Source organism: Grampus griseus, assembly GCF_964374135.1.
Source record: "Grampus griseus genome assembly, chromosome: 4".
In the NCBI taxonomy this organism is placed as follows: Eukaryota; Metazoa; Chordata; class Mammalia; order Artiodactyla; family Delphinidae; genus Grampus; species Grampus griseus.
The window spans coordinates 28405534-28432709 of NC_138997.1; the positions used below are offsets into that span (position 1 = coordinate 28405534).

General features: G+C 39.0%; 1 protein-coding gene across 1 annotated transcript in view; it reads right to left on the reverse strand.

The window, feature by feature from the left end:
• Positions 1-22441, reverse strand: part of IQCM (IQ motif containing M) — a gene marked incomplete at its 5' end in the record, with an annotated part of 334909 nt that extends 312468 nt beyond the window's left edge. The window contains 5 exons of the mRNA XM_082653985.1: positions 1780-1853; positions 2895-3057; positions 19766-20033; positions 22174-22256; positions 22435-22441. Of these exons, the coding sequence (XP_082510111.1) occupies positions 1780-1853; positions 2895-3057; positions 19766-20033; positions 22174-22256; positions 22435-22441 (595 nt within the window). The remainder of the gene's footprint in view (positions 1-1779; positions 1854-2894; positions 3058-19765; positions 20034-22173; positions 22257-22434) is intronic.
• Between the last annotated feature and the right edge of the window lie 4735 nt (positions 22442-27176).

Consider the following 27176-nt stretch of genomic DNA (forward strand, 5'->3'; position numbering starts at 1 on the left):
CATCAACAGCCCATCCTACCAACCACTCAGCACTACTGAAGACAAATGCCAGCACCTCAGCCCCTTCTTTCCTCACACAGAAAGTCAAAATTTTTCCCACATTCAAAGCTAAGCTCTTACAGCCTCACTGCTGAGGTTCTGATTCTGAGCTAATTCTAGATCTGCCAAACTAATTATAAAGCACATAACTGTGATGTTATCTAGCACCAAAACCCAAAATACACTGTCTTTGTGGAAGCTTTACAAAATGATACTTCTGTGCCTTAACTGCACTTGAAATTGTTAGAGAAAATAGGCAGAGCTGAAAGGACTAAAATTGCTTAGGATCGTAGACAGAAACTTGGAGATTTAAGTGCCACCTCTACCATATTTTGTCAGAATGTAAATATAATTGCAGGTGCTTAGAAAAAAAAGGACAAGTATACCAATAAAAATCTTACATGCTGAACGCCAGGAAAGTAATAACACTTCTATTATAAGCCATTTTATGTGATAATTGTCTTTTGAGAAATAGGGGTAGGGATATTATAACCAACAGAAAGGCTTTAAAGAAATGCAAATTCCTGATTATTGTTTTCAAGTGAGGTAAACAGCTATTTGTAAATGATTCTTTCTTTCTTTGTTTTCTTACCAGCTCTTAGCTTTCCTCAACAAATGAAACAAATTTCATACCATTACTTGTTTTAGGCAAAATATCTCAAACACCTTGACATATTTTTTCACTTTGCATCAGGAGTCATATTTTTCCCATGCCTAAAACTAAGTCTACATGAAAGGACCAAGGATGCTTGCCAAACCACGACCTGCTGTTTGTCCTCAAATGGATTTGGCACTCTTTCTGTTGTTTATCTACACAGACTTGCCAACGGTATTAACCACCACACAGAACAGGAATCTAACTCATGTGCAGCCAATCACGAAACTCTAGGCTATAAAGCTGACCAGAAGCAGAAACCAAGGTGAAACAGAGAATGGAACCTGGCCTCACTCCTAATTAAGACACTTCTGCTGAAAACTTTATTCCCCAGTATATTTGATGCCAACACTTGTCACAGTTGTTCCCTAGCAGTTTATTAAGTAGTTAAGGTTTTATTAACTCCTTAAAAGCACATGATACATGAAACTTTAAAACCAAATGATACACTTGGGCACCAACGTAACTTGAACACATTTACATAAAACTAGAACATTAGTTTTCAGATAACCACCAGGCAAATGTATCATACCAAGCTTTAGATTCCCTACCCGGTGTCAAGTTGGAATATGATCTGCTGACTGAGGGGAAGTAAAAGATGGGAGGGAACACAGTCAACCCACTCATATTTCCAGATAAATTTTCTTTTTGCAAAAGCACTTTGTAACTGCTTTACACCGATAGACAACCACAGCTTTTCTGTATCAGCATATATGTTCTCATGAGTCTTTCGACTCATTAATAATGTGCCTGCTATTTTCTAGTTTACATTATGTTTTCACACAGAAATCTCACTTGGTCCTTGCAGCAATGTAGTCAGCAGTTATTTTTATCAACACCATTTAACAAAATAGGAAACTGAGGATCCAATGTGTTAAATAATTTGGCCAGATCATGCAGTAAGAGAACCAGACCTTGATTTTTGATTTTCACTTCTATATCTCAGATTCTTTCCCAAGAAGATGCAGAGAGTTTATTAAGTGTGACACGCTTATTAGACTCCCATTATCCTCCACGCACAGACCATCATTCTGGACTATGTTCACAGTATGGACGCACAAATTCAAGGTCTTCTTGTTACCCACCCTCTCCAGCCACAGAAGCTGCTTCTTTACGGAGTGCAAATATTCCCCTCATGGATGGGACGTTTATATCAGGGCTGCAGACACAGGAACAAATCTAGGAAGATGTGAAATTCACTCCAGGTTCAGGAAAATAAAACTTGAAGGCCAACCTCAATAGGAGTAAAACCTCTAGTTACAGTGAAAATCAACACTTGAAAAACATTCCTTTTTCAAGGGTAAGAGACCCAAATCTGGAGATCTGGATGATTAAAATTTCTGTAGGAAATAAATGAGAGAAAAGTCACACACTCTTTTGATTTTACTGCTGATGCCATAAATCTTTTTCTAAGTATAATAGAACTGTAAATAAATAAAATCAGTTGCAAAAGGCAGTTTTGAAAAAGTTGGGGTTCCAGCGATTTTTTTCCTTTAAACAAGGCAAAAGCACTATGTACAAATTTTAGAAAGGTTTCATATAAAAGCCAGGCAAAGAAATGTCTTGGGCAGTATAAACCCAAGGTCTTGGTAATTCTAGCACTGGATCCTAAAATTGTAAACACACAGTGTCATTGCTAAATTCTAACTACTCACATAATTTTATTTTGGAAACTGTCTAGGAACACCAAGAATATTTTTATGGCCATTTTGGAGCAGTTGATTATTACTGGCCCAGCAAAGTAATCATGCCCTCACCTCTTTTCCAGAAACAGTCCATTCTTCCCCATATTCCTGCTGCTCTTCCCACTCAAGAAAACCAACACTCTCCCATTAACGAGTGTGGTATTGTTAGAAATGATTCTCTGGGTAGATGTAGAACGGTCACCATTTTCACAATAAAAAGAAAAGAAAGCAACTGCTGAAGTTCATCTGAAAGCTAACATTCTAACCTTTAAAATATCTGTGTAACACTAGCTGTATTTTCATTTTTACTATCAACAACTATATGTTCATTTCCCGGGAATTCTTGAGCTCTCCAATCCATAGCACGATAGACGCCTCAGATGTCATTTCTTTTCTGGGGCAATTTCTGAAATGAAACAGGTCTTTGTGGCTTTGGTCAGACAGGAACTCGAAAGCAGCAGCCAGTAGTCGAACACTTGACTACAGATCCACACAAGCAATCAGGGCTGAATTACCTGACTGCCACCACTCCCTGGCATTCTTCCTTTTCATCCACAGGATGCCTCTGTGAGGACTTACTAAAAACAACACTGCCACTTGGAACCATCTTTGGAAGAACTGGAAAAGCATTCAATTGCTGCAGGATGTAAATGACAAAGGTGTCATTTTCATTACTATCTAAGAATGAGGTTGGGCACATTAAATGTCACCTTTCTTCTGCAAGATCATAGCTCTTCATAAAAATAAAATAGTTTTCTAAAGCAGCAAGGATGAGATGAGTTTTATGAGGCAAACTGAGAAAAGTGACTTGCTCAAGGCAGACAAGAATTAAGGAAAAGATTTAGAACCATTTCCACACCACTAAAGCACCTGAGAGACCCTCAGTCCTCCAAGCACCCTGGACTGCTCCTAATGCCACCAAGAAAGAGGATGTAGCCCAGCACATGAGTGGAAGGAGTTTGCAAGCCTTAGAGTCAGAAAGACCTCAAATCCTGGTTCTGCCAATAGGTGCCAGCAGCTGGAGCAGGTCTCTCTCTGAGCCAGAGTTTTCTTATCTGTGGAACGCAACTAACGATCTGCCTATCTGTCAAGACTTGATAATGCATGGCTTAACATAGTGCCTAATAATTAGCAGATGCTCAATATATGACATTCCGTAGCCCCTCTGTCTTAGTCTCCATTAATTAGCTTCCAGTAGAAAAACAGTGGAAGCATTTTTAGTTTCTTAAAATCAGCTTGTAGAGATATATAGAGATTTCCAAACGTTCACTGAGAAATAAAAAATCAAAGGTCATTTATTTACAGAACTACAACCAGGTATCTGAGTCTATTTTTGAATACTACTTAAAGGTCACACTTAGGATTTAGTGTAGCTGGAAATCAAAAACTTCAGTAGAAACTGCCATCAACTCCATACATAGGAAGTACTTGTGAGCACCTATTAAACACGTGATAACACTTTATGTGTCTTCATGAATGTCTCTACAGTGACTACATGAAACACTTTCCTGACTATAGTCAGAGTACTCATTGGCTTCTGGAATACTTAAAAAAATAAAGCATCTCTAAAAAAAATGTTTTGACTCATTAAGTGCGATGGGATCAAAACCAGATGGATTGGCAGTGGGCTCATTTCCCTAGTTCCTAGGCTGCTTCAGAGCAGTGCCAGCTCAGGGAGGGGATGATCAATGTCACACATTCCACACTTCAGGCAGTAATAGATCCTTGGCTCCAGGTTTACCAGTGTTCAGAGGGAATGCCAGAATACACATGCTGTGACAGAATCATTTTGGAAGTATCCATGCAGGCCAGAGAAATGAATAACTGCCTTGGGCACTGAATAGCCCAGGCAACAGCTGTTTTACGCCAGATGGTGATTAGGATCGTCTCTTTATCCTGTACAGTAATTATCACACTTCACACACATGTACACACACACACGGTCTCCTTAAGCTGTAACATGGGAGATCAGAACCTTATAACAGAAGTATCCACTCAATATTACATGGAATAGTTCGAAGAACCACCAGGCTTGCTTAAACCTGGTTAGTAATTTACACACATGCTTACACTCACACCTCCTTTGCTGCACTATTCAACAAATATTTATAGAATATCTTTCAGGCTAAATGAGCCCATCATTCTGCTGCTTAGGCACTGTGGATAAAGATACAAACAAGACACATATGATCCCTGCCCTCTAAAGGCTTACTTTCTAGCAGGGAATCCAGATCAGTACACAGGCAAGCAACCTGATAGATGTTATTGGAGCTACAAATAGGAGGAGTACCTAATGCTCCTCTAAAATGGTAATAAGGACACTTTCCCCTCATCCTGGAAGACTTGATACATCATGAAGCTACTGCCCAAGGTATCCTTACGATGCCGGCTTAATCAGTACCTCTGTAGTAGAGAGCTATGAAGAAGGGTATTGTATTTTAAAACTTATTTAACCTGAGGGCCTATTGTATAGCACAAGGAACTATATTCAGTATTTTTAATAACCTATAAGGGAAAAGAATCTGAAAACGAATATATATACGTATATATATACATATGTGTGTATATATATATATATATATATATATATATATATATACATATATATAAAAAACTGAATCACTGTGCTATATACCTGGAACTAACACAACATTGTAAATCAATTATACGTCAATTTAAAAAAGTTATTTGACCTGAAAAATAACTTATCTTGGTATGTTCTGGTATAAATCAACTGAGTAGGTCAAGGTACAAATAAGCAGCCTCATTAGAGGAAAGAAGTTTATGAAGACATTGGGTGGCCAAGGCTTGCTAATAGTAATGGTAGCTAGCAAAATTAGCAATATCAACTAGTTGATAAGAGGATTATTTTAGCTAAAGCATATGTTCTTATAAATACAAGAATATGTTTGCTTAATTCAACATGTCTTGCTTTTTTCTGCCTGATCCCTGCCCTCACAAAAAGTTGACTTGTTTGGGTTTGCCTGTCCCATGCAACCCCCTTCCCCCAAACCACTCTCGTTTATAGACTCTGCTGTGAGGTTGGGCCTAAGTGGCCATAATGGTACCTTATCACCATCACTCCTGTCCTGACTGTGGCTTTGGGATCACCTAACCCAACCTAGGTCCATCATGTCCCTCTTCCAGAATCATGAGCACTAAGAAAGTGAGTTAGATGTGTGGAGGGAAATCAAAAGTTCACACTGACTTAGGATTGAGGTGCCCATGTTGGTCTGTGTGTAAGATGAGAAGAGACCCATCTATGAGGAAAGGCAGAGGAAAGCAGTCCCACCAGGAGAAGCTGCATGAGAGACCTCAGTTCCTGGGGGATTTCAGTTATGAAGCCCCACTGTAGTTTATGTTCTCATTTTTGCATTTAGCAAAGTCTGAAAATTAAAATAAGTTCCCTTTACCTGCTTGGGTCTTTTGTCCTGTGCACTCCACAAATGCATGAGGACAAATGCAGTTGCTGATTAAAACACTGACTCATAGTGACCTACTTTCGTCACCTTCCCTCCATTCTGATAGTCAACTTTTTCTCTGAATTCATTCAGAAACATTTATTGAATGTCTGTCAGGCTGACATATGGGTTATAAAAACCAAAAGAAACTATTGTCTGTCCTCAAGGAGCCTTTCGTGTTCATATTCATACCTTAATCCTCTTCAGTACCAGTCACTGCTCCTTGATGAGTCAATTTGAAGCTGCCTACTCTCTAATCCCCACATTCTATTTATTCCCCATCACCAACAATTTTTGACCCCTACCAGGACGTGTAATTCATTGATACCACCACCTCTTCACTCTCCCTCAACCACCTTCATATCTTAAGCCAGCTTAAATTCCAAAGTCAATCTTTATGACCACTCTCTCTCATAGACTCCCAACTCCATCACCCCTGCCCGCCGCATTCTGTCATCCTCATTTGAGAAAACACAAAACTCTAGTTGAATCTAAGTCTACACCTATTCTGTGGTATTTGTACCCTGAATAATTGATGTGATGGGAGAAACAAAAACATGATTGGTCTCATTTCACATTCATTAATAAGAACCCAAGTGGACCTGAATGTTACCCAGTAATCACAGTACAACTCCTTAGTCCATTCACTCTCCCCTCTCTAGCTCATATTTTCTACTCACTCTTCAAACTTCCAGCACTGCCCCCTGACCTTACTTGGAGCTGATGTCCTTGCTTTCAATTTCACTGGGAAAACAAAAGCAATCAAAAGAGACTGCCAAAGCTGCCCTCCTGAGAGCATCTGTATCCATACACTTTGTGTGCCCTCTCATTACTGCAGGTGAAAATCATCCACATTCCAATCTAAAGGCAATCCCTCTTCTTGTACAACAGCTCTCACCCGCTCGCTTTCTCAAGGACATTGCTTTGGCTATTCTCCCCTCTCCTTCCCCTCTTAGTGATTTTCCTCTCTTCTCTTGATTGCCCACATCAGAAAACAAAAGACCTACTGTCTCTTGATCTCACCTCCACAGCAGGCACCCAATTTCTGTGTTCTCCTCTACAACTTCTTGAAGTCGTTCTTCTACTTGTTGTCTAATTTCTCTTCACCCATTCTTTGTAACTGACCTCTCTGTTAAAACAGCAGATATTGAGGTCATTGCTAAGTTCAATGTCAATTTTCAGTCCTTGCCTTATTTCATCTATAAGCATAATTCAACACAGTTGATCAAACACTCCCTCCTCCTAGAAACACCCTTTTCACCCAGTTTCCAGCACATCTCTGTCCTGTTTTGGGGTTTTCTTTTTTGCTCCTCACTTAATGCTCCTTCCTTAGGCATCATTGCTAGTTTCTCCTCATTTCTGTGACCTCTAAATACTCCACAGCTTAGTCCTTGGACTCCTCTAACTCACTCCCATGGCATATCATAGAACCTCTGAGCATTAAACACTAACTGTAAGCTGAGGTATCACAAAATGACATCTGAGTCTAGTCCTCTGCCAGGAACTCCAAACCCAGACAACCACCTTTCTATTCAATATCTCCACCTAGATATTTAACAGACATCTCAGACAGTACAGGACTGAACCTCTGATAAGAATCAAATCTGTTCCTCCCATAGATTCCCCCATCTTGGTAAATGGCATCTCCATCCTCAGTGACTTGGAGCAAAAGCATTTTGGGGATTTGATTTGAAGGTAGAAACTTCCATAGGATTTGCTGATGAATTGCTCATCTTTGATTCTTCTCTGTCTCTCCAATAACATGCAATAACCAACTCACCAGCAAATCCTGCTGAAGGTTCTACCTTCAAGACAAACCCAAATCCTACATACTTGCCATCACCCTAATCCAAGCCACCATCTCACTGCTTCTGTTTTACAGCCACAGCCTCCAGTCGTTCTGCTTCTAACTTTGCCTCTCCATCGGTGGTGAAGTCAGATATTCTGGGGACTGAAACATAAAACTGTGGGGCCTAACTAAAGGAAGTGTCTGTCAAAGCAGAAACACAAAACGAGGTGTGAATGTGAATGCTAGAATTAAAGAAGGGGGTTTTTTGTGGTTATCAACACAAATGACAAATTCTAAAAAACTAACAAATAATCACAACATTTCAAAATCCAGAAAAATAACAATATCTTTGTTAACTAACTACCAGATATACCTATCTATCTATAATACTCTTTTTCCTACTTTTTTGGCTATATAGTGTTTGGTTACTTCTTCATGCAACAAAAATTTCATATTTTCCATACAAAGAATAGAAAGATAATTCACTCTTTCTTCTATCATGGTTGATCAAGTTTTTAAAAATATTGATAGTTGGGATGCATAAAATACATAACTTCACTTCCTCTATCCTCTAGGCTCCGGGGAAGCATTGAGGGATTTTAGAAAAAAAGAGTGTAGGATTTTCATTTTACACACACACAAAAAATCACTCTGGCGTAACTTTGTTTAAAGATTAAGTCAGGTTTATATCAGAGGCAGGGGGACAAGTTAGGGGAACACATTAATAATGTAGGCTCAAAATGACAAGAGAGTTTTCTTCTTACGGGAAATGTGATTATGATCTTAACAAGATTCTTTAGCTTATGTGGACAGCAAAGAAAAATAACTCCATTTCAAAATTAGTAAAAAGGGAAGTCATTTAAGTTAGCCTCTGCTGATTTCTTTTATATAAACATATATCCATCTCAGAAAGGTATGATCTCAGAAAGACAACTAAGATTCTAATAAGAAATTCAGCCTCGATGTTTAAAGTTAACTTTGCTTGATTTACCAATTAGGATGTGATGATCAGATATGTGCCTGAAAAATGTTAAAGTAATACAAGTGTTAGGGATTGGGTTTGACCCACTTCCACAAAGTAGAACAGAAATAATTGTGGGTCCCTTGGCTACAACGTATAATACATTGAGAGGAAGGAAATGTTCCATGGCTTACACTTTTCTTAATGTCCCAAAGTGCCTAGCATTGCTAGGAGGAAATTACATGCCACTCAGTAAAAGATTTCATTACCTTAAAACCCACTTCATGGCCGTTCCTTTTCCAAACCCTCCAAAAGGTATGTAAACCTCAGACTCTAGGCAAATCCCACAAGTAGTTAGTAACATAGTGACCTCTGATGCTAGGAATTTGTTTCGTTGAGGAGCACAGATACATTTATTCTTTCTCTTAGCTCAGTTATACAAGAGACATGAGGGTACCGCTAGAAAGAATAGTTCAAGGCTTTGGTTGGTGAGTAGAAGGCCTGACTCACCAGCCCGCTTCCTCACTCTGACTAGTCCCTTTGGCGTTTCTCCAGCCTGCCAGCATGGAGGCAGCAAGTAAACTCTCCTCTGCACTGCAAGGCTGAGTTAGAGGAGGACATGTGCTGCTTTGTGCAGAGGGCAGGAGTGGGAGGTTGCTGCTGGCAAATACTGCCTACGACTGGGAAGGTGAGTTTCATTCTAGGAGAGCATTAACAAGCTACCGGGCTACTTACCCAGAGCCAAATTCTCTCATCAGCTTTCTCTGTAACAAAATGAACGTTTCAATCTCCATCTGCCCAGTTCTTGGGTCTTATTCCTCAATTCAGTTGGCTCCAAACTCAGAAGGGAAAGGGCAGTGTTCCTTATTATAACCCTGGTTATCCACTCCCATCACCAGAAAAAACAAAACAACAACAACAACAAAACAAAAAAACCCCTACAATATCTATATTTTTTAAAAGAGAGAAAGGTTAATTCACTGCTGCTAAACTGAAAGTTCCATGAGAGTAGGGCCCATGGTACACAGCACCTGGCTCAAGTAGGAGCTTAATAGAGCTGCTGAATAAATACATGAATGAGGAAATGCAAGTCGAAACAATTAGCCCATTGATCACACTTCGGTACTCATTATAACAAAAAAATTAAGTGACGTCTAGAATTGAAACCTCGTTTTGTAAGTACACTATATTAGTTTTCTATGCCCATCGTAACAAATTACCCAAAACTGGGTGGCTTAAAATGACAGAAGTTTATTCTCTCTCAGTTTTGGAGGCCAGAAGTCCAAAATCAAGGTGCCAGCAGGGCTGTGCACCTCAGAGGCTCTATAGATAAATCTGTTCCTGCTTCTTCCAGCTTCTGGTGGCTGCCCACAATCCTTGGCTTGTGGACATATCATTCCAACCCTGCCTCCATGGTTACACTGTGTCTCCTCTTCTGTGTGTCTGTAATCTCCATCTGGCTTTCTCTTATAAAGATACTTGTGATGGCATTTAGGGCCCACTAAAATAATCTAGCTAATCTCTTTAATTTAAGATCTTCAATCTAATCGTATCTGCAAAGACACTTTTCCCAAAGAAGGTAACAGTTACTGGTTTTAGGAATTAGGATCTGATATCTTTGGGTGGTCATTATTCAGCCTACTACACACACTTTAAGTGTAATTTTTTCAACAATGACTAGATGAGGAAGGTGCTTCCATCAGACAACCACTGAAAACCACCAGAAAACCAAGTTAGGTTAAAGAAATAGAAGAAACAAATGAGTGAGAAAGCTGGGATTTGAATCTAGGGCATTGAATTCCTACGTTCCAGGGAGCCACTAAACTATGCTGCTTTCTCAAAAGAGGAAAATTCACAAATTCATACAAACTGAAAAATCCAGGTAACATTTGTCTTCAGCAAAGCTTGGGCTAGAGGCTCCAAAAATGTCATCAGCACTTGATTTCTCTGCATCATTCAGCTCACTCTTCCATGTTGATTTTAGACTGGAATTCCCTGTTGTGTTCTCTGGTACCTCTGAGCTCACAACATCCTTGCTGGTTTAAACCCAATCACTCCACCCATCGCTGTGGCCAGGAGAATGAACTCTTCTCACTGACTGTGCCTGAATCACATGCCAACCCTGGAGCTAGGGGGTAGGGTGACAGCCCTGCTCAAATTGCACAAACTCATAGTGGGAGGGCATTTCTCCAAAGTCAAATCAGAGTGTTGCTACCAGAGGTCAGGTTAAAAGACACTGAGTGGCCGACCCAAAATAACAAATGTCCAGTGAAGAAGGTTTTCACTACAAACAGGAAACCATTTCTAGGAAGCAACTTGCTCTCAGTTTACCTCCTCAGAGAAGTTGGTATTATTTACTTGTACATAAGCTTATGCACAAATGACCTAGGAAGGACCCTTGCCCACTGGAAGGTATGTCACTAGCCTCCTAACTCTTCTCTGCCTGTGTTCCTTGTCCAATGCAAAGCATGGAACAAATGTGCTTCATCAGAAAATCTCTGTAAGTCACTAATCTAGTCTAAGATTTCTGTTCTCTGTAAGCTGTCCTCGGGGCTAGTAAGAGAATTAGTAGAAGGTAGATGGTAAAAAGAATGCCTTTCTATGGTCTCTAAATCCTTTATAATGTTTTAATAATTTTCATATTTAAGATGCTATTAATTTATTAAAAGTTATGAACTTTGTGGCTACTTCAGTGTGGTAAACCACGTTATACAGAGGCACAGGGTCTCCTGTCTTACTTTGAGTCTCCATCCTGCATCTTTCTATTTCAGAGTTCACAAGGTCAGTACAAAAAGAGAAAAAGCATAAATTAGAACGGACTATGTTCAAGACAGTGGCTGCTCGGATATATAATTCTTTTCAGTTGCTAATTTTAAGAATTCTGTTGAGGTTCTTTCTTCAATACTATAGACAAGCAAAAGAAAATTCCTGACAAGAAATGGGAAGAAACATAGATATCTAAAGCAGAAAGAAACTAAGAGAAGCAGAGAAGCACTTGCAAAATTCTGTATGATGATCTCTAAAGACATTATCCCAAATTTATTCCCTCATTTAGAAATCCCTCAATTATAGTCTGTTTTCATACATGGAGGAAGATAAATATGTTTCAGATCTTCAAAAATCAAATTATTTTGTAATATCTAATTCAATTTTCTTTTCCACTTCATTAAAAAAAAATCTCTAGCTTCCACGTTTCTTATAAATTGTTATGGAAGCTGGTCTTAAGTTCCTCCAAATAATTTTGTGAGAATGAGTAAAAAAATAGTATTAATATATTTGTTAATATCCTAGTATACGTAAAGTCATCAAAATATAAAATAAAAGACTTTATAAACACTGTTAATCTTAAAGCATGAACATTCTTTATCATAAAACATTGTTAAAATTCATTATGCCTTCATTTTATATTTAAAGGAATAGATTTGTGATTTGGAACACACACACATACTCCTTTCCAAATTGGCTAAGGAACAATCCAATATCCCCTAAATATATTTGCTTGACCTGAATATCACGACATCTTATTGAGATTAACTAAAATCTGTTTTCAAATTTAAACGACTCAAATTAGACCTACGTATTTTTTTGTTCCCAAGGGAATGCATACGTAGATGAATACTATATAATATATGGTAACTATAAACTAATACTTAATGTATATTAAAAAAAATTGAGTTTTACATGTGATTTCTAATTATCAAGACCCATAAGTCGCTGGCAGCATGAAAATAGAAACTGGTTAAGCAGCACTGTAGAATAGCTATATACTCAGAAAGGAAATCATTTCATATTTTTTTATTTTGCTCTATTAAGAAAAATATGGGCATGTATTACATGCAAGCACAGGGTACATATTTACTAAAGATATTTGATATTATAATTGTTACATTGTATTTTTAAAGTTGATATCCTTGGATTAAATTCAAGGAATGTTTGTCCTGTCCTCACCTAAGATGTTCAGCTTTTCGAAGGTAACGCAACCAAATTTGTCAATGCAGCATGAGCAAAAGGCACATATACCCCCCACACAGGACTCACTTTTCTTTCTAATCTCACAAACTTTAATCAAGTTCTGGAATTAATGTGACTGATATCTTAGATCATGCATATCTTAGATCATTCACACTGAAGTGAATATTGGAAATATGTTTAAAAAATAGATCCAAGTTACAGACTTAATATACACTTTTTGAGATAAGAACCTGGAGAAATGAATTGCAATTTTAATTTAAATATAAACTCTGAGATCAGCCCTTCACAGCTGTCTGGTGGGACACATGCAAACTTTCCTAGTAAAATGTCTCTGACTTCAACAGAGCCTATAATAGGATTGTCAGGAGGACCACTGTCCTCCTTGTGCTACTAATCAATCCTTCACTCCTTTCTCCCACGCCCCACCCCCCAAAACCTTGGCCTCGTGATTACAAACTACTAAAGAGAACAACCCCCCAAAAGAAAAGCCCCGCCACCTTTCCGGCCTGGCTGGTGACCTAGGCGGCACAGTGGTTATGGCGCTTGGTCATTGTTCTACATTTAAGAGGAGCTACATGCGACCGGACGGCTTCCTGCAGTCTTTCCAGGACTCCAGGAGTAGAACCCCGGCAACTTCTGGAAGGACCGAGGCCTAGGTCGCATTAATTGCACTTGTTGGGTGTTGGTGTCGGGTGGCGAGCCCCTCTCCCTGCAAGCGCCCCAGACACCCAGAGGTACTCAGAGCCGGTGTGGTCCAGTCAGGCAGGGCCGCTACGATGAAGGGCCACTGAGGATGCTGTGCGCAGGCGGGGGCCAGGCAGGGGCCCCCAAGCTTCTTAGGGGAGACGGTGCTGGGATTTGGTCCCGGAGACAGACCATCATTAAGATGGGATTACTCACCTTTTCTAAGAGACCCTGAGAACTAGTCTTCTCACTCTCTTTGCTGTTTACCTTAATCTCCACAGACCCTCAATATTTCCTCCTTCCTTGAATCACCCCCAAAACCCTTCACTGTGCCCTAAGAAACATCAGGTCTTTCATCAGCTAAATTGACACTCTAGCTATGTCTCTATATGTTCCACCATCTTCTGGTTCTTATTTTCCTAAGGGCATAGCTTCTTCAGCAACTCTCAAGGGGTTACACCCTTTCCCTACTCTAAGGATAAAGTCAACTGCTTCCTTGATCTTTATTGACACTTCCCAATCATTTCTCTTTTCTCTTAAAAAAGGGTGGGGGGGTGGATTTTATTTTTCACAGCAAACTATCTTTTCATAGTCCATTAACTTTCACTCTTTCCCAGATTTTGTTTATCTCACCCTTCTCCTCACACCTCAGAACTCCAATCCTTCCCATCCCATCCTCAAGTGAAGACCTCACTTCTAAATTCACTGAAAAATAGAAGCAACCACACCACCTAATCTACCAAAAGGCCTGTGTCTGTGCCCATGACCCTGCCTTCCTCTGACAATGGATGAGCTTTCTTTGCTCCTCCTAAGGCCTTCCTCCTCCTTGATTGAAACATGAGTAACATATTTCACACTTTCCTGATTTCCCTCCTAGCTGCTCTTTTCCACTTCCTTTGCTGGGTACTCCTCTTCTTATTCCCTAAATATTAGAATCCCCCAACGACTTAGTCCTTGGATTTTTTTCTCTACCTACATTTACTTCTTAGATGATCTAATCTAAGTCTGTGATTGTCAATAAAATCTATACCTCTGCTGTCCGATAGAGTAGCCACTCATCAACTGTAGCTATTGAGCATTTGAAATGTGGCTAGTCCAATTTCTACAATATACACTGGATTTTGGAAACTTAAGATGAAAATAATGTAAAATATCTCCTTAATAATTTTTATACTAATTATTAAAATAATATTTTAGATATATTAGGTTAAATAAATCTATTATTAAAATTAATTTTACCTGCCTTTTTTTTTTACTTTTTATGTGGCCACTAGGAAATTTTCAGTTACAACTTTTGTAGCTCTCATTTCTATTGAACATATTTCTATTGGACATTGATCTCTACGTTAATGACTCCAACCTTTTCTATATGCCCACACCTACATAACAGACTACCTATTAGACATTTTCATTTATATATGTATTGATAAAAAGAACCTCAACATAATGTGTCTAAATCTCAACTCTGGGTTTCTGCCTATTCCAAAACTGCATCTCTCTATCTCTCTCTCCCCAATCTCAGGAAATGGCAATTCTTATCTTCCAGTTCATCAGGCCTAAAGCCTAAGAATCACCCTTCCTTGATCGTCCTTTCCCTCACACTCCACCCCCAATCTTTCAGCAAGTACTGACAACTTGCCACCAAAATATTTTCAAGGGAGTATTTTAAGGACTTGAGCTTACGGAACAGGAATGAACAATGAGGGAAAAAAATAAAACAAGAAAGAAGTGAGAAATAATGTAAGAATCCTTTTTGAGTTGACCACCACCACAAGAGACTGGCTGCTTAACTATTTGGGACCTTCTGAGAAGCTTTATAGAATGTAACTGAGACCCTTCCGCCCAGGGGAAGAAAGGAGGAAACATTATCCATCAGCCCTCACCCTCCCTTACTGGACTGCTCATGTGTCAGAGCTGAGCCCATTCCTGTGGGTGTCCCAAGCCAGGAAGGAGCTGGGGAAGCCTGGAAGGAACCTCACCACAGCAGGGGAAGGAATAAGAAGTGAGCCAAGAGGATCTCAAGCTGTATGGACGGTGTTTGCCAAAATGCTCCAGAGAGCAGACTGAGCATCTCTTCCCAACTCCAGTGATCAGTGATGTCATATCGGTAGCTTGAAATCGGCTATGTGAGAGTATTTACACTATGGAAATCGGCAAAAACCGCAGATTAGGCTTGCTCCCTCCTCCCACCACAGCCAGTTGTTGCACATGTCCTACAGCATCACTGACAACAAGGTTCTGCCTTTCAGACAGCTGCAGCTGACCCCTCTCCAGCTCCTTCTCAGAACTGCAGGCACATCTGTTCTTTTTGCACTTCTTTGAAAGCACGTCTGTGCTTCCCTCACTTGGGCCATTGCAAATAGTTTTCCCATGGCCTAGAACTCCAAGCAGGAATTACTCCTCATCTAAGAAATTTTTTCTCATTTCTCACATCTTAGCTCAAATGACTCTTCCTCTAGGAAGCCTTTGCTGACCACCAGACCAGGTCCAATTCATATGTCCTATACTCTCAATCTGTATATAAGTGATGATTTAATTAATATCTGTTTCTTCAGTTAGACTACAAGTTCCATGAGGGATCAAGTCATGACCATTTTTTCTCACTCACCAAGTTTTGTATATTTACTCAATGTACGAACAAAAGTTTTTCAAGCAACAGATATTAAAAGCACTTTTACCACTCCCACATGAGTGAAACTGCAATTGTTTTTTAACAGTGTTGAAAAAGAGTCTTTATACTTGAAAATGTGGGGAGCCATGTTGAGAGCACAAGACATTTTTATGGATGTGCATCACTTCCAGCTATAATCCACTGAGCCAAATCTCAGTCATATAGCTCCTCCTAACTACAAGGGACATGAGAAATGTAATTTAGCCAAGTACCCAGGAAGAAAAGGATATAGTAAGTTTGATGAGCATATAGCCAGTCTCTGCCACAGTCTGCCCTTTTGGACATCAAATATCCATTCTTATCCTCTGACACGACACAAAGGAGACAACCCAAAGTTCCACCAAGGCACTACATCCAGCTCAGAGCCCAGGATCTCTGGCTGTTTGTAGTCTTTTCCATCAGGCCCAGATGTGGCTCCTTCTGGTCTAATAATAATGTACACCAAATTCATAAATTATTTCCACCTTTCTCCAAAAGCACACAACAGCCAGTAGTGGAGCAGGTATAGGATAACCTCAGTAAAAACGCCACTAGTGAAAGGGGAAATGAGAAGATGCATAGCAATCACTAGGCCAAAGAAGTTATGGAATTCTGCTGGGGAGGCACTGAGAAGTCCCCTACGCTGCAGGTGGGGAAATTCTCTGAGTAGACAAGGATTCTGTTCTGAGCAGCACTCCCTTGTTCACTTTTTTATTGGCCCCGGGTCAACTCTGGGAAGATTTTTCCTTGCACCTTGGCCACATCTTGTTATTATCCTACTTGGAGACTGTATAGCCTTTGTAATCCACTTCCAGACAAAGCCAGGTTATTTTACTTTTGAACATTCAATTAAATCAAGGTTCATGGTTTCTTTGGCAACAAAATCTTCTAAAATACTTGGTAGACGTTTTAATCTATTTTCTTCCAATTCTACATGCCAATAACCACATTCAAAGTTCATTTTTTATACATAGCTTTAAAATATCCTTTGTATCCTCACTTCTTTACCCCCTGCCTTAGTCTCTCAACAGTAAGTGCCTTTAGGTCATCTGAAACAATGAGCTGGGTTGGGAAAAAAACATACCCTTAATCTGATTTTTGCTACAATGATAAGTCTTAGTAGATATTTGCTCAAAACCAAGGACCCAAATACTTGGTACCTCTCTATGCTCTTTCATTTCTGATTGCAAACCAGCCAATACTTTTCTTACTTCATCTCTTTTTTTTATAAAAACTTCCCAAAGGCAGCCCAAACCACCAACATATTTTAATAATGCTGTTTCCCAACTTCTTCACCTAGAGCTACAAAGCTCAGTAGATACATGGTTTAGATTCCAGTTTATTGCATACATAAGAAGCATCTCCAACCCTTTAATTTGCTATATGTTTCCATGCTGCCACTCAGTACCACTAAGCCAATGAATCCTACAGCCCTTCTCTGTTATGTTCCACCTTATTGTTGACCTAATCTAGATAACTCTACTTCTCAAATATTTCTAAAATCTCTCCCCTCAGTTCTATCCCCAGTGCCACTGCCTTAATTCAAGTCATCCTTTCTCGTGGGAGTTACTGTCTCCTCATTGGTCTCTGTGCCTCCAAAATTCATCATACCTCATCTCTGCTGCCAGTATATGTTCTAAAATGCAAATGTGACCACTGCAACTTTTCTTTAAAACATCTGGATTACTTTTAGGTTAAAATTCAATGTTCTTCTAGTCTCATCTCTAATTACTCCCCAATCCTAAGTCAGTTATGTAAAATTATTTCAGTTCCCTCAAGTACACTATAATTACTTTCTCAGATATTCATTGTCATGTAGACACTAGACGCTCTGACTAGATAGGACTTTTCTTCCTTCTTGAGTTAACGCTTATTCATCCTTCAAAATTTACCAGACTTTAAATCTCCTGGGAATCCATCCCTATTCCTAAATCTGAATCAGGTATCTTTCCAATTGATTTTTAAAGAGGTAGAGCTTGTTTTTATTATAGTCAGTCACACTGTACTATAATCATCTATTTATCCTCCTTCATCCAACCACACACAAATTATATATAGCAAATTTCAACTTCTTGAGGGCAAGTAGCATATCTTTTAACTCTCTATATCTCACCTAGTAAATAAATTTGGTTGAACAAATGCATGAACCCCACAGTTTCAGTTCAGCAGCGACCCACAACATCAATCTTGAATCTTCACCTATCTCTCTCTCAGGTGTCAGACCTCCATTTCCAACTTTCTAATGGCTATCTCCATATGCATGTCTACTTAATAGGTCTAAAACTGAATTTGTTATCTTTTACATCCCTTTCTTCACCTGCCCTAAATCTGCTTCTCCTTCTGAATTCCTAACTCAGCTTAATGATGTCTGTTGAGCTTTCCAGTCTAGAAACCTGAATATCTTTCTTTAGGAATTCTTTGGTCAAACAAATTGGTGATAGCCAGGTTAAAAAACATTAAACAGATTTCTTTTCTGTAGTATTTCTTAGAGTTTTCAATATATTAATGCTCAATATGGATCTCCAAGAAGTAAATGCATTTTTTCAAACTCACCTTACCAAGAACACTTATATCAAGGTGAATCACTCAGGACTAGTGTTCTGAAAACTACACTTTGAGAAATGCTGCTGGAACATCCCTCCTCCACACTTCATGCTTCACTACTGCCCTACTTTAAGCCCCTGCCATCCTTTACATGGACCATCTCTTTCCTGGGCAGCTTCCTTTCTTATCTCTCTGGCACCATTCTCTCCACAGCCTCTACCACCAGTTTTATTTTTCTAAACAGAAAGAATCGGTCATACCTCACCCCCATCATCACTGGCTCTCCATTACACATACGGTCAACTCCTAGGTCTGCTATTATATTCACATCAAAACCTAGCCTCACCCCTCTCCCCAACTTCATTTCTTACCGTATCTCTCCTTTCCCAAAACATATCACTTTCTTTTGTCCTTCAGAGCTTTAATATTTTTCTCCCATGGTTCAATATGGCCTTTCCTGTTACCACCTACCTTTAACAAACTTCTCCTTAAAACCCATTTCTAATGAGATCTCATCTGAGAAAGTTTCATTCTGGCATCTGGTTGGTTACTCCTCAGTGCTTCCATAATGCTTTGTACTGACTCTAGTACAGCAGTTGTCACACTATATGATAAGAAATTACCCAAGTATTTATCCCCACCATTACTCTCTGAGCCTTTTAAGCTTTGTTTTTCCAACTCCTAACATACTGCCTGGCACAGAGCAGGCACTCACTGAATGAAAAAATTCAAATGAATGAATAACATAATAAACAATAACAAAAGAGGGAAAATGCAGATGAAGTTATGAAAGCTTATAACTAGAAATGTACTTTAAGAGGTCATTCCAGCCAGGAAAACCAGTTAGTCTCAGAAAACAGTATAACTTTGCCTAAATAGACCTCCAGGTTCCACCTTACCAAGCTCCTGAAAGAGAATAAACCTTTATCACAATTGGTCTTAAAGGAAACTCTATAGCTCCCAAAAATCCCTTTAGGGTTTTGGGGGGACACACTCACAAATAGCTTGCCTACCCTACCTACCCTGCTCAACAACAAAATCCAGAGCCATGAGCCTCTGCATGCTCTAGGAACAGTGTCTGTTGGAAGAAGTGGCTAACCGGTTTCGTTTCCCTGCATTCCTCTCTCCCATTAGGATGCCCTCTTCTCAATATCTGGTGGCTCCCAGAGGTTAGCAGCCCTTTTAATCATGCCTCCCTACCTTTCACTGCTAACATTTAAAGTGTAGGATTTTGTTTGAACAAGGAAATTCCATTACAAGCACACCATAAGCAAACAGTTTTGCCTGCTGGCTTGCTAAATGTCTTTGCTCCACCAAAAACTTACCTTTCACAATTAGATCTATAGACCCCTTGTATTTTTTTTTTACATTGAAAATGTGTGGCTCCTTGAAAGAAGTTCGTGATGGAGCCTCCTCAGAATGTCCACTTTTGGAACAGTCTTTGAGAAAACAAATCATTTTGTATGCTGCCTGAAGTTCTCGGACCGTATCAAGTGTTTCCTGTTTTTTGATCTCCAAAGGTATGAATTTCCTACATTTCGGTTTCTGATGTTTATTTCTAAAGACATTTATAGAAGTACCTGGAACTTTATTCTATGAACAAAACAAAAATAAATTTAATAAAATTTAATTTTAACTGTATAAAAAATTATGTAATCAATTTTGTTAATAAATTAATAAAATTATATCCACTAAATATATTTTACAAAGTACCTTAACTTAAAGCACATGACAATAATCAGATAAAGCACATGTTATCCTTTATAGTTCTCCAAAAGCCCTTAACAAGCATGAGGGTTACATTCAACTTAAAAAATATATGAATTTTAAAATAGTGATTTTTTCCTCAAATGTGACATTTTCTAATACAGCTTTAAAGTCCATTTTAAAATAGAAGTTTTCAAATAGACATATAAGAATTTATTTTCAACCATCTTTGGAGAATCTTCAAATGTCAAAAAAATGCTAACACCCCCAAAACTCTCTGTTGAACCAGAAATAACTGCTCATACATGGAGGTAGATTCTCAAAAAAAGCATATTACTAATTGAATATGTATTTTAGATCCTTTCAATCACTTAATTTCTTATTAATTTTGACTACTTTGAGCAACAGAAAAATAATACAGTCCCAGGTCTCTGACAGGCAATTATCCAAACAATTATAATTGTTTTAGTCTAGCAATTCTCTGGCCCACAGATAGAGCTACAGCTCTCCTCCTCCCCACAAGAAAAGATTTAGACAAATTCAAGCTGTTGCCAACTCAAGATGACAATAAGGGGACTTCCCTGGCGGTCCAGTGGTAAAGAATCCGCCTTCCAGTGCAGAGGACACGGGTTCAATTCCTGGTTGGGGAACTAAGATCCCACATGCCACGGGGCAACTAAGTCCATGCCCCACAACTACTGAACCCGCGCCTCAACTAGAGAGCCCGCAGGCAGCAAACTACAGAGCCCATGCGCCCTGGAGCCTGCACGCCACAACTAGAGAAGAGAAAACCCTCGTGCCACAGCAAGAGAGAAGCCCGCGCACTACAAGGAAAGATCCCCCATGCCGCGACTGAGACCTGACACGGCCAAAAAAAACAAAATAGAAGATGCCAATAAGGAGGTTTTAGTAGACTAGTATTACATTTTACCAAGCAACCAAAGGTAGAATATTATGCTGTTATTATTAGATAAAATTCTAAAAATAGGTGAAGGTTCTAAGGCACAGCTACCTAACTGTGAAGACAGTGCACTTTTCATCTCACATGCCTACTAGTGAAATCAAATACTTCTAATTGATTAGAGGCAAAAATTAGTTAAGCAATGTTAACAATGTTGATTACAAGATTAAATAAAACCTATGGTCAGTCTCAGCCTAGAGGACCATTCAAAAGAAACATATGTAAAAATTATAATCCTCTTCCCCCTCACAGTAAGCATAGAAAAATACTTAAAATCTTTATTTAAAATTCTGTTTGTTTTTTTTTTAAAGTATTCAAAATGGAGAAGAATAGTGCGGCACACAGTAAACCATCCTAAGTCCCCTGCCCTCACCTGTCTCCCCAAAGGCCCATTGTCACAACGGCAGCTGCTCCCCAAATTATCCGTCTCCTCTGTAGATGCTCTCCTCCAAAATTTCACCCTGTACCCACCCTCCTGCCTCTTTGCCACCCCTTTCCCTTTCATTCCTTCTCACCTTCCAAATCCATGCCATTAAGCAATTATTTATTGAGCCAGACACAAGGCTTACTGCTAGAGATGCAACATTCAAAAAAAGACAGTTACTGCCCTCAAGGAGCTATTAGACTAGTAAACAGTCCTAATACAAAGTGATGTAGGAGAAGATACAGGTAAGCATGTCATGCAGGTGGCATAAGAGAGACGCCTCTCACAGTATATTTTATCTGTTAGCTTTGCCTAACAGTGTTTAGAGAGGGATATTTACTTGAGATATTTAATCCAAAAACTTGTTATAATTCATCAACAGGAGACATTAAAAATTAAATTAAATGTGCAAACTTAAAATATATGTAATTAAATAAGCTGTACAGCTGAAAAATCTTTTTAAATTTAAAATTTTTAAATGCAATCTGAAATCAATTTTTATAGCTAGTAAGGATTTCATTTTCTCTTCTATTCAAAATCTATTAGGGTTCATGCAATCATTTGGATCAATTATTGTAGTATATAAAAATTGCTATTAGTTTCCTGAAAAATACAGTGTTAGATAAATGCAAAGCACTAACCTCATTTATTTTCTTATAGTGTTGGGCAATGAGAGTTTTTGCTTCTTGAAAAAAATCTTGCTTGGGAATCTCTAATATAGGACCTAAAATAGAAACAGAGAAATAGTTTATTTTTTTTAATGTAGTTAACGTACTTTCTTAACCAAAAATGGCAAAACTATGAAACTGAAATTTGGAGAGTTATGTTTTTTGCGTTACGCGGGCCTCTCACTGCTGTGGCCTCTCCTGTTCCGGGGCACAGGCTTGGACGCGCAGGATCACCGGCCATGGCTCACGGGCCCAGCCGCTCCGTGGCATGTGGGATCTTCCCAGACCGGGGCACGAACCTGTGTCCCCTGCATCGGCAGGCGGACTCTCAACCACTGCGCCACCAGGGAAGCCCTGGAGAGTTATGAATTTGCAGGATGTTATAAAAAGAAAATTTTATAAGTGGATGTTTTAAGAGAATGCAAAGGAAGTTAATGTAATGTTCCTTTAATGTAATATTTTACTTTAAAAAAAACATTAGCTTACAATGGTCAGAGTGTTAAGTAGATTATCCTAAATTATTAAAGTCCAGGGAGACCAAAGAAAACGCACAAAATTGATATCTCCTTTAGTTCTGAAAGTTCTTTAAATACAGAAGACACATCATGATTTGGACACAAAAATTATTAGTAAGTCTATCTGTGTTTTCTATACCTGATGACTAATTAATATGGCTGTACATTTCTTCAAGAATATTTACGTTACAACTTGATAAAATTATAACTGCATAATAAAACTCAAAAGGTTTATTAAGTAGGAATAGCATTGAAATAAAAATATATGTACCTACAAGTGGGTAACACTACAATGATAACTCATCCCTCATCTGTATTTTCCTAAGATTCTTATTCATTTTACCCAGATCTATGTATAGAATTCTATAGCGTGTACATAGAATACATCATCTTCATTTAGTCTCATCTAAGATTTCCTACTTATATATTTCCTTTATTATTAGCTGATTCTGATGTTTTTAAGTTTCTTGGCTTTCTCTTCCTAACCTGGACTCAGTAAAATTTAAATATATTACTTATCAAATTAGCTTTTCAGTCTGGCCTGTATGCTCCCCATTTCATTAATTACACCTCCTTTAGTACCCTTGGGATCAAGATTTTCTCTCTCTTCTTTTCACCTACTCAAATTTTAAGCCATTAAAAACTCCATCTTCATGCAAATCAAAACCACAATAAGATATTATCTTAGTCTGTTTCGGTTGGTATAACAAAATACCACAGACTGGGTAGGTTATAAACAACAAAAATTTGTTTATCTCAATTCTGGAGGCTGGAAGTCCAATATCAAGGTGGCAGCATGGTCGGGTGAGGGCCCTCTTCCTGGTCGTAGATGTCTAGTTGTATCCTCACATAGTGGAGGGGAGTAGGAAGGTCTGTGGGGCCTCTTTTACACCAGCACTAATCCCATTCGTGAGGGTTCCACCCTCATGACCTGATCACCTTCCAAAGGCCTCAACCCCTAATACCATCATCACATTGGGCATTAGGATTTCAACATATGAATTTTAGGGGGACACAAACATTCAGACTATAGCAGATACCACCACATGCCCACCAGAATGGCTAAAATTAAAAAGACTGAAATTAAAATGAAAACAGCCAATGTTGGTGAGACAGTGGAGCTACTGGAACCCTCATGTGTCATTGGTGGAAATATAAAATAGGATAATCAATTTGGAAAAGCTACAACAATTTCTTACAAAAACCTAATATACACCTTCTCTGTGACTGCAAAATCCCACTCCTAGGTTTTTACCAAAGAGAATGAAACATTATACTTACAAAAGACTTGTATAAGAATGCTCACAGCAGGTATATTCATAATAATTCCAAACTGGAAAGAGCTCAGATGGGTATCAACAAGAGAACAGTAAACAAACTGTGATATCCTCATACAATGAAGTACTACTCAACAACAAAAAAGAATCAGGGGCTTCCCTGGTGGCGCAGTGGTTGAGAGTCCACCTGCCGATGCAGGGGACACGGGTTCGTGCCCCGGTCCGGGAAGATCCCACATGCCACGGAGCGGCTAGGCCCCTGAGCCATGGCCGCTGAGCCTGCGCGTCCGGAGCCTGTGCTCCGCAACGGGAGAGGCCACAACAGTGAGAGGCCCGCGTACCGCAAAGAAAAAAAAAAAAGAATCAAACTACTGACATACACGACAACATGAATGAATTTCAAAAACATTATGTCAAGTAAGCATCCTTACACAAAAAAGCAAATACTGTATGGTTCCACTTATGTTCTAGAGTAAATAAAGCTAATATATAGGAGAAAAAAAGCCAGAACATTGATCTTCATGGACTGACTGAGAAGGGACATGAAGGAAATTTCTGGGGGACATGACAATGTTCTATGTCTTGATACACAGTAGATTACACAGGTATATTATTATAACTCAATGAATATACACCTAAGATTTCTGCACTTCATTGTAGTACATTGTACATCAAAAAAGAAAAACTATAAACAAACACTGAATTCTGACTAATGATATGTATGTTGATTGATGGATGGATATGTGATAAATCAAATTCAGTAAAATATTAATGGTGAGCACTGGGTTGTAGATCTTTGGGTGTTGATTCAAAATTATTTCAAGTTTGCTGTATGTTTGAAAATTCATAATGAAACATTGAGGCAAACTCTTTATTCCTTCACAAAATTTCCCCTTGTTTTTCACCATGTAGACTAGTGGGCAACAGGCCACTGTTACTTTGGGGCAATGACATCCTGAGGACTGAACCTGGGGGAGACCCTAGCAATGAACGGAACAACTGGGCTCTAACCCACCTTAAAAGTGCTGGGTTAGGAGAGAAAGCATCTACTAAGCTGTCTCATCATTGGGATGAGATTGTCACTGCAGTTATTCTAGAAAGAGCATCTCCTCTTGCTCTCTTTCTTCTCCCTTCCTTCCACTCATACCTATGGACAGTGCTGTAAAGTCATTACCAAACTCGAATCTCCCTGTTCTCCCACATTTGCCACTGTATCTGCCCACATTCAGGGCTGTCTACATATTTCTAAGGACAATGATTGATGGATTTTTTTTTCTTATTTCCAAAAGTAGTTGTCAAGACTTCACACACACGCTTCTGAAAAAGTGTACATATTCTTTGAATACATCAGAGCACAAAACCACACGTGAATCATAAAATGGTTCATACAAAGTTTACCATTCAAAGCCATAAGATGCACTGTCCTCACATGGAAGAGACAGGAGTTCAGGGATTTAAACTGTCTCTTTCACCAAGTTTCAACTAAAATCTACATCTACTTTGAGGGGGCTTCTAACCAGACCACTTAGTTCCCAGAGGAAAGGCAGTGAGGCATTCCAAGGTGTGGCTCCACACACTGTCCTCTTCTTTTCTCCTCTCATGAAAATCTTTCCTCCTTTAATTCTCTTCTTCTGACTAATCAAACCTCCCTTACAATTACTTATAATTACAATATTGCCATGTGTCATACACATGACAAACAATATCATTTATTAATATACGAAATGATTAAGTCATTAGGTTTTGGTGAAAATGTACCTTCACAAAAGCCATTGCATCTTCATTCCAAGCAAGACCTTAGAGATAATCTAGTCTTCATTTGCAGGGAAAGCTCTGAGACACAGGGAGCCCAAGTGCCTTCTAAAGTCAACCAGGCTGGGAACCCACAAGGTACTGGTCTTCTGAGTTGCTTGCTGTTTTTTGTTTTTAACACATCTGCTGCTTTTCCTAATGTCATGCACTCCTTGTGAGTTCTGGAGACCTTTGAGGTTTGGCTGGTCACCCTAGTGGAGTACTCCTATTTCACTGACATTTTCTACTGCGGACTGAATATGTGCGTCCGCCCAAAATTCATATGTTGAAACCTAATGCCCAATGTGATGGTATTAAGAGGTGGGGCCTTTGGTACATGATTAGGCCATGAGGGTGGAGCCTCATGATTGAGATTAGTGCCCTTATAAAAGAGACCCCAGAGAGCTAGATAGTCCCTTCTACCACATGAGCCTATTAGTGAGGAGGCAGGCCTTCACCAGTCAACAAATCTGCTGATGCCATGATCTTGGACTTCCCAGCCTCCAGAACTATGAGAAATAAATTTCTGTTGTTTATAAGCCACCCACATTATGACATTTTGTTATGGCATCCTGAATGGACTAAGACACCTTCATTTCAAGCCAGCAATCCTTTGCCCCATTATAATGTAATGTGCTGATGGAGCCGTTCTGATTTTCCCCTTCCTAACCAAAAAATTAGCCTTTGACAGAGGAGTTTAAATTCCCAAGGTAACATTTTCTTTCTAGCTGGGCTCTTTGTTGACCAGTGTGCCTGATATTCACCATCCTCAAGAACAAGGCCTGAAATTTTCTTAAAAGGGCAGAGAAAGGCAGCCACCACCAGAAGAGAATGATTTCACACAGACCTAGAAATGGTTCCACTGAAGACATGGACGCATAGACACCAAGTCAGCAGTCCTGAGCCCTCACTATCATTTAAGATACTGAGGCAGCTGTTCTGATTTTCTCTCGTAACTAAAAATTAGCCTTGGAACCAAAGAGTTAAATTTTCAGGGCATCACAGATAACTCATATCTCAATGCCTTAGAAAAGGCAAAGACAGAGTGTGTTCTTTATTTTTATAATATCCAAGGATATGTATATATTCAACAAATGCATTCTAAAATTACAAGAAATTAAACAACTTTGATGTTAAAAATTCATCCAGTTAATAATGTTTGAGGCTTCTGTTTCTTTGTTCACAACAGGGTAAGTATGTAAGCATGCAGCTTTTATATGTTCAAGTGTACATTATAACTTCAGTTATTAAGAAGTTGTCAAGGTCTCCTCCTTCTCTGTTAAAAATTCTATAATTAAGGTTTTGTTTATTTGCAAATACATATCCACAGCATATAAAATGATTTTTAAGAGCTCTCATTCCTGAGTCATACTGTTTAGCTCTGAATTCCAAT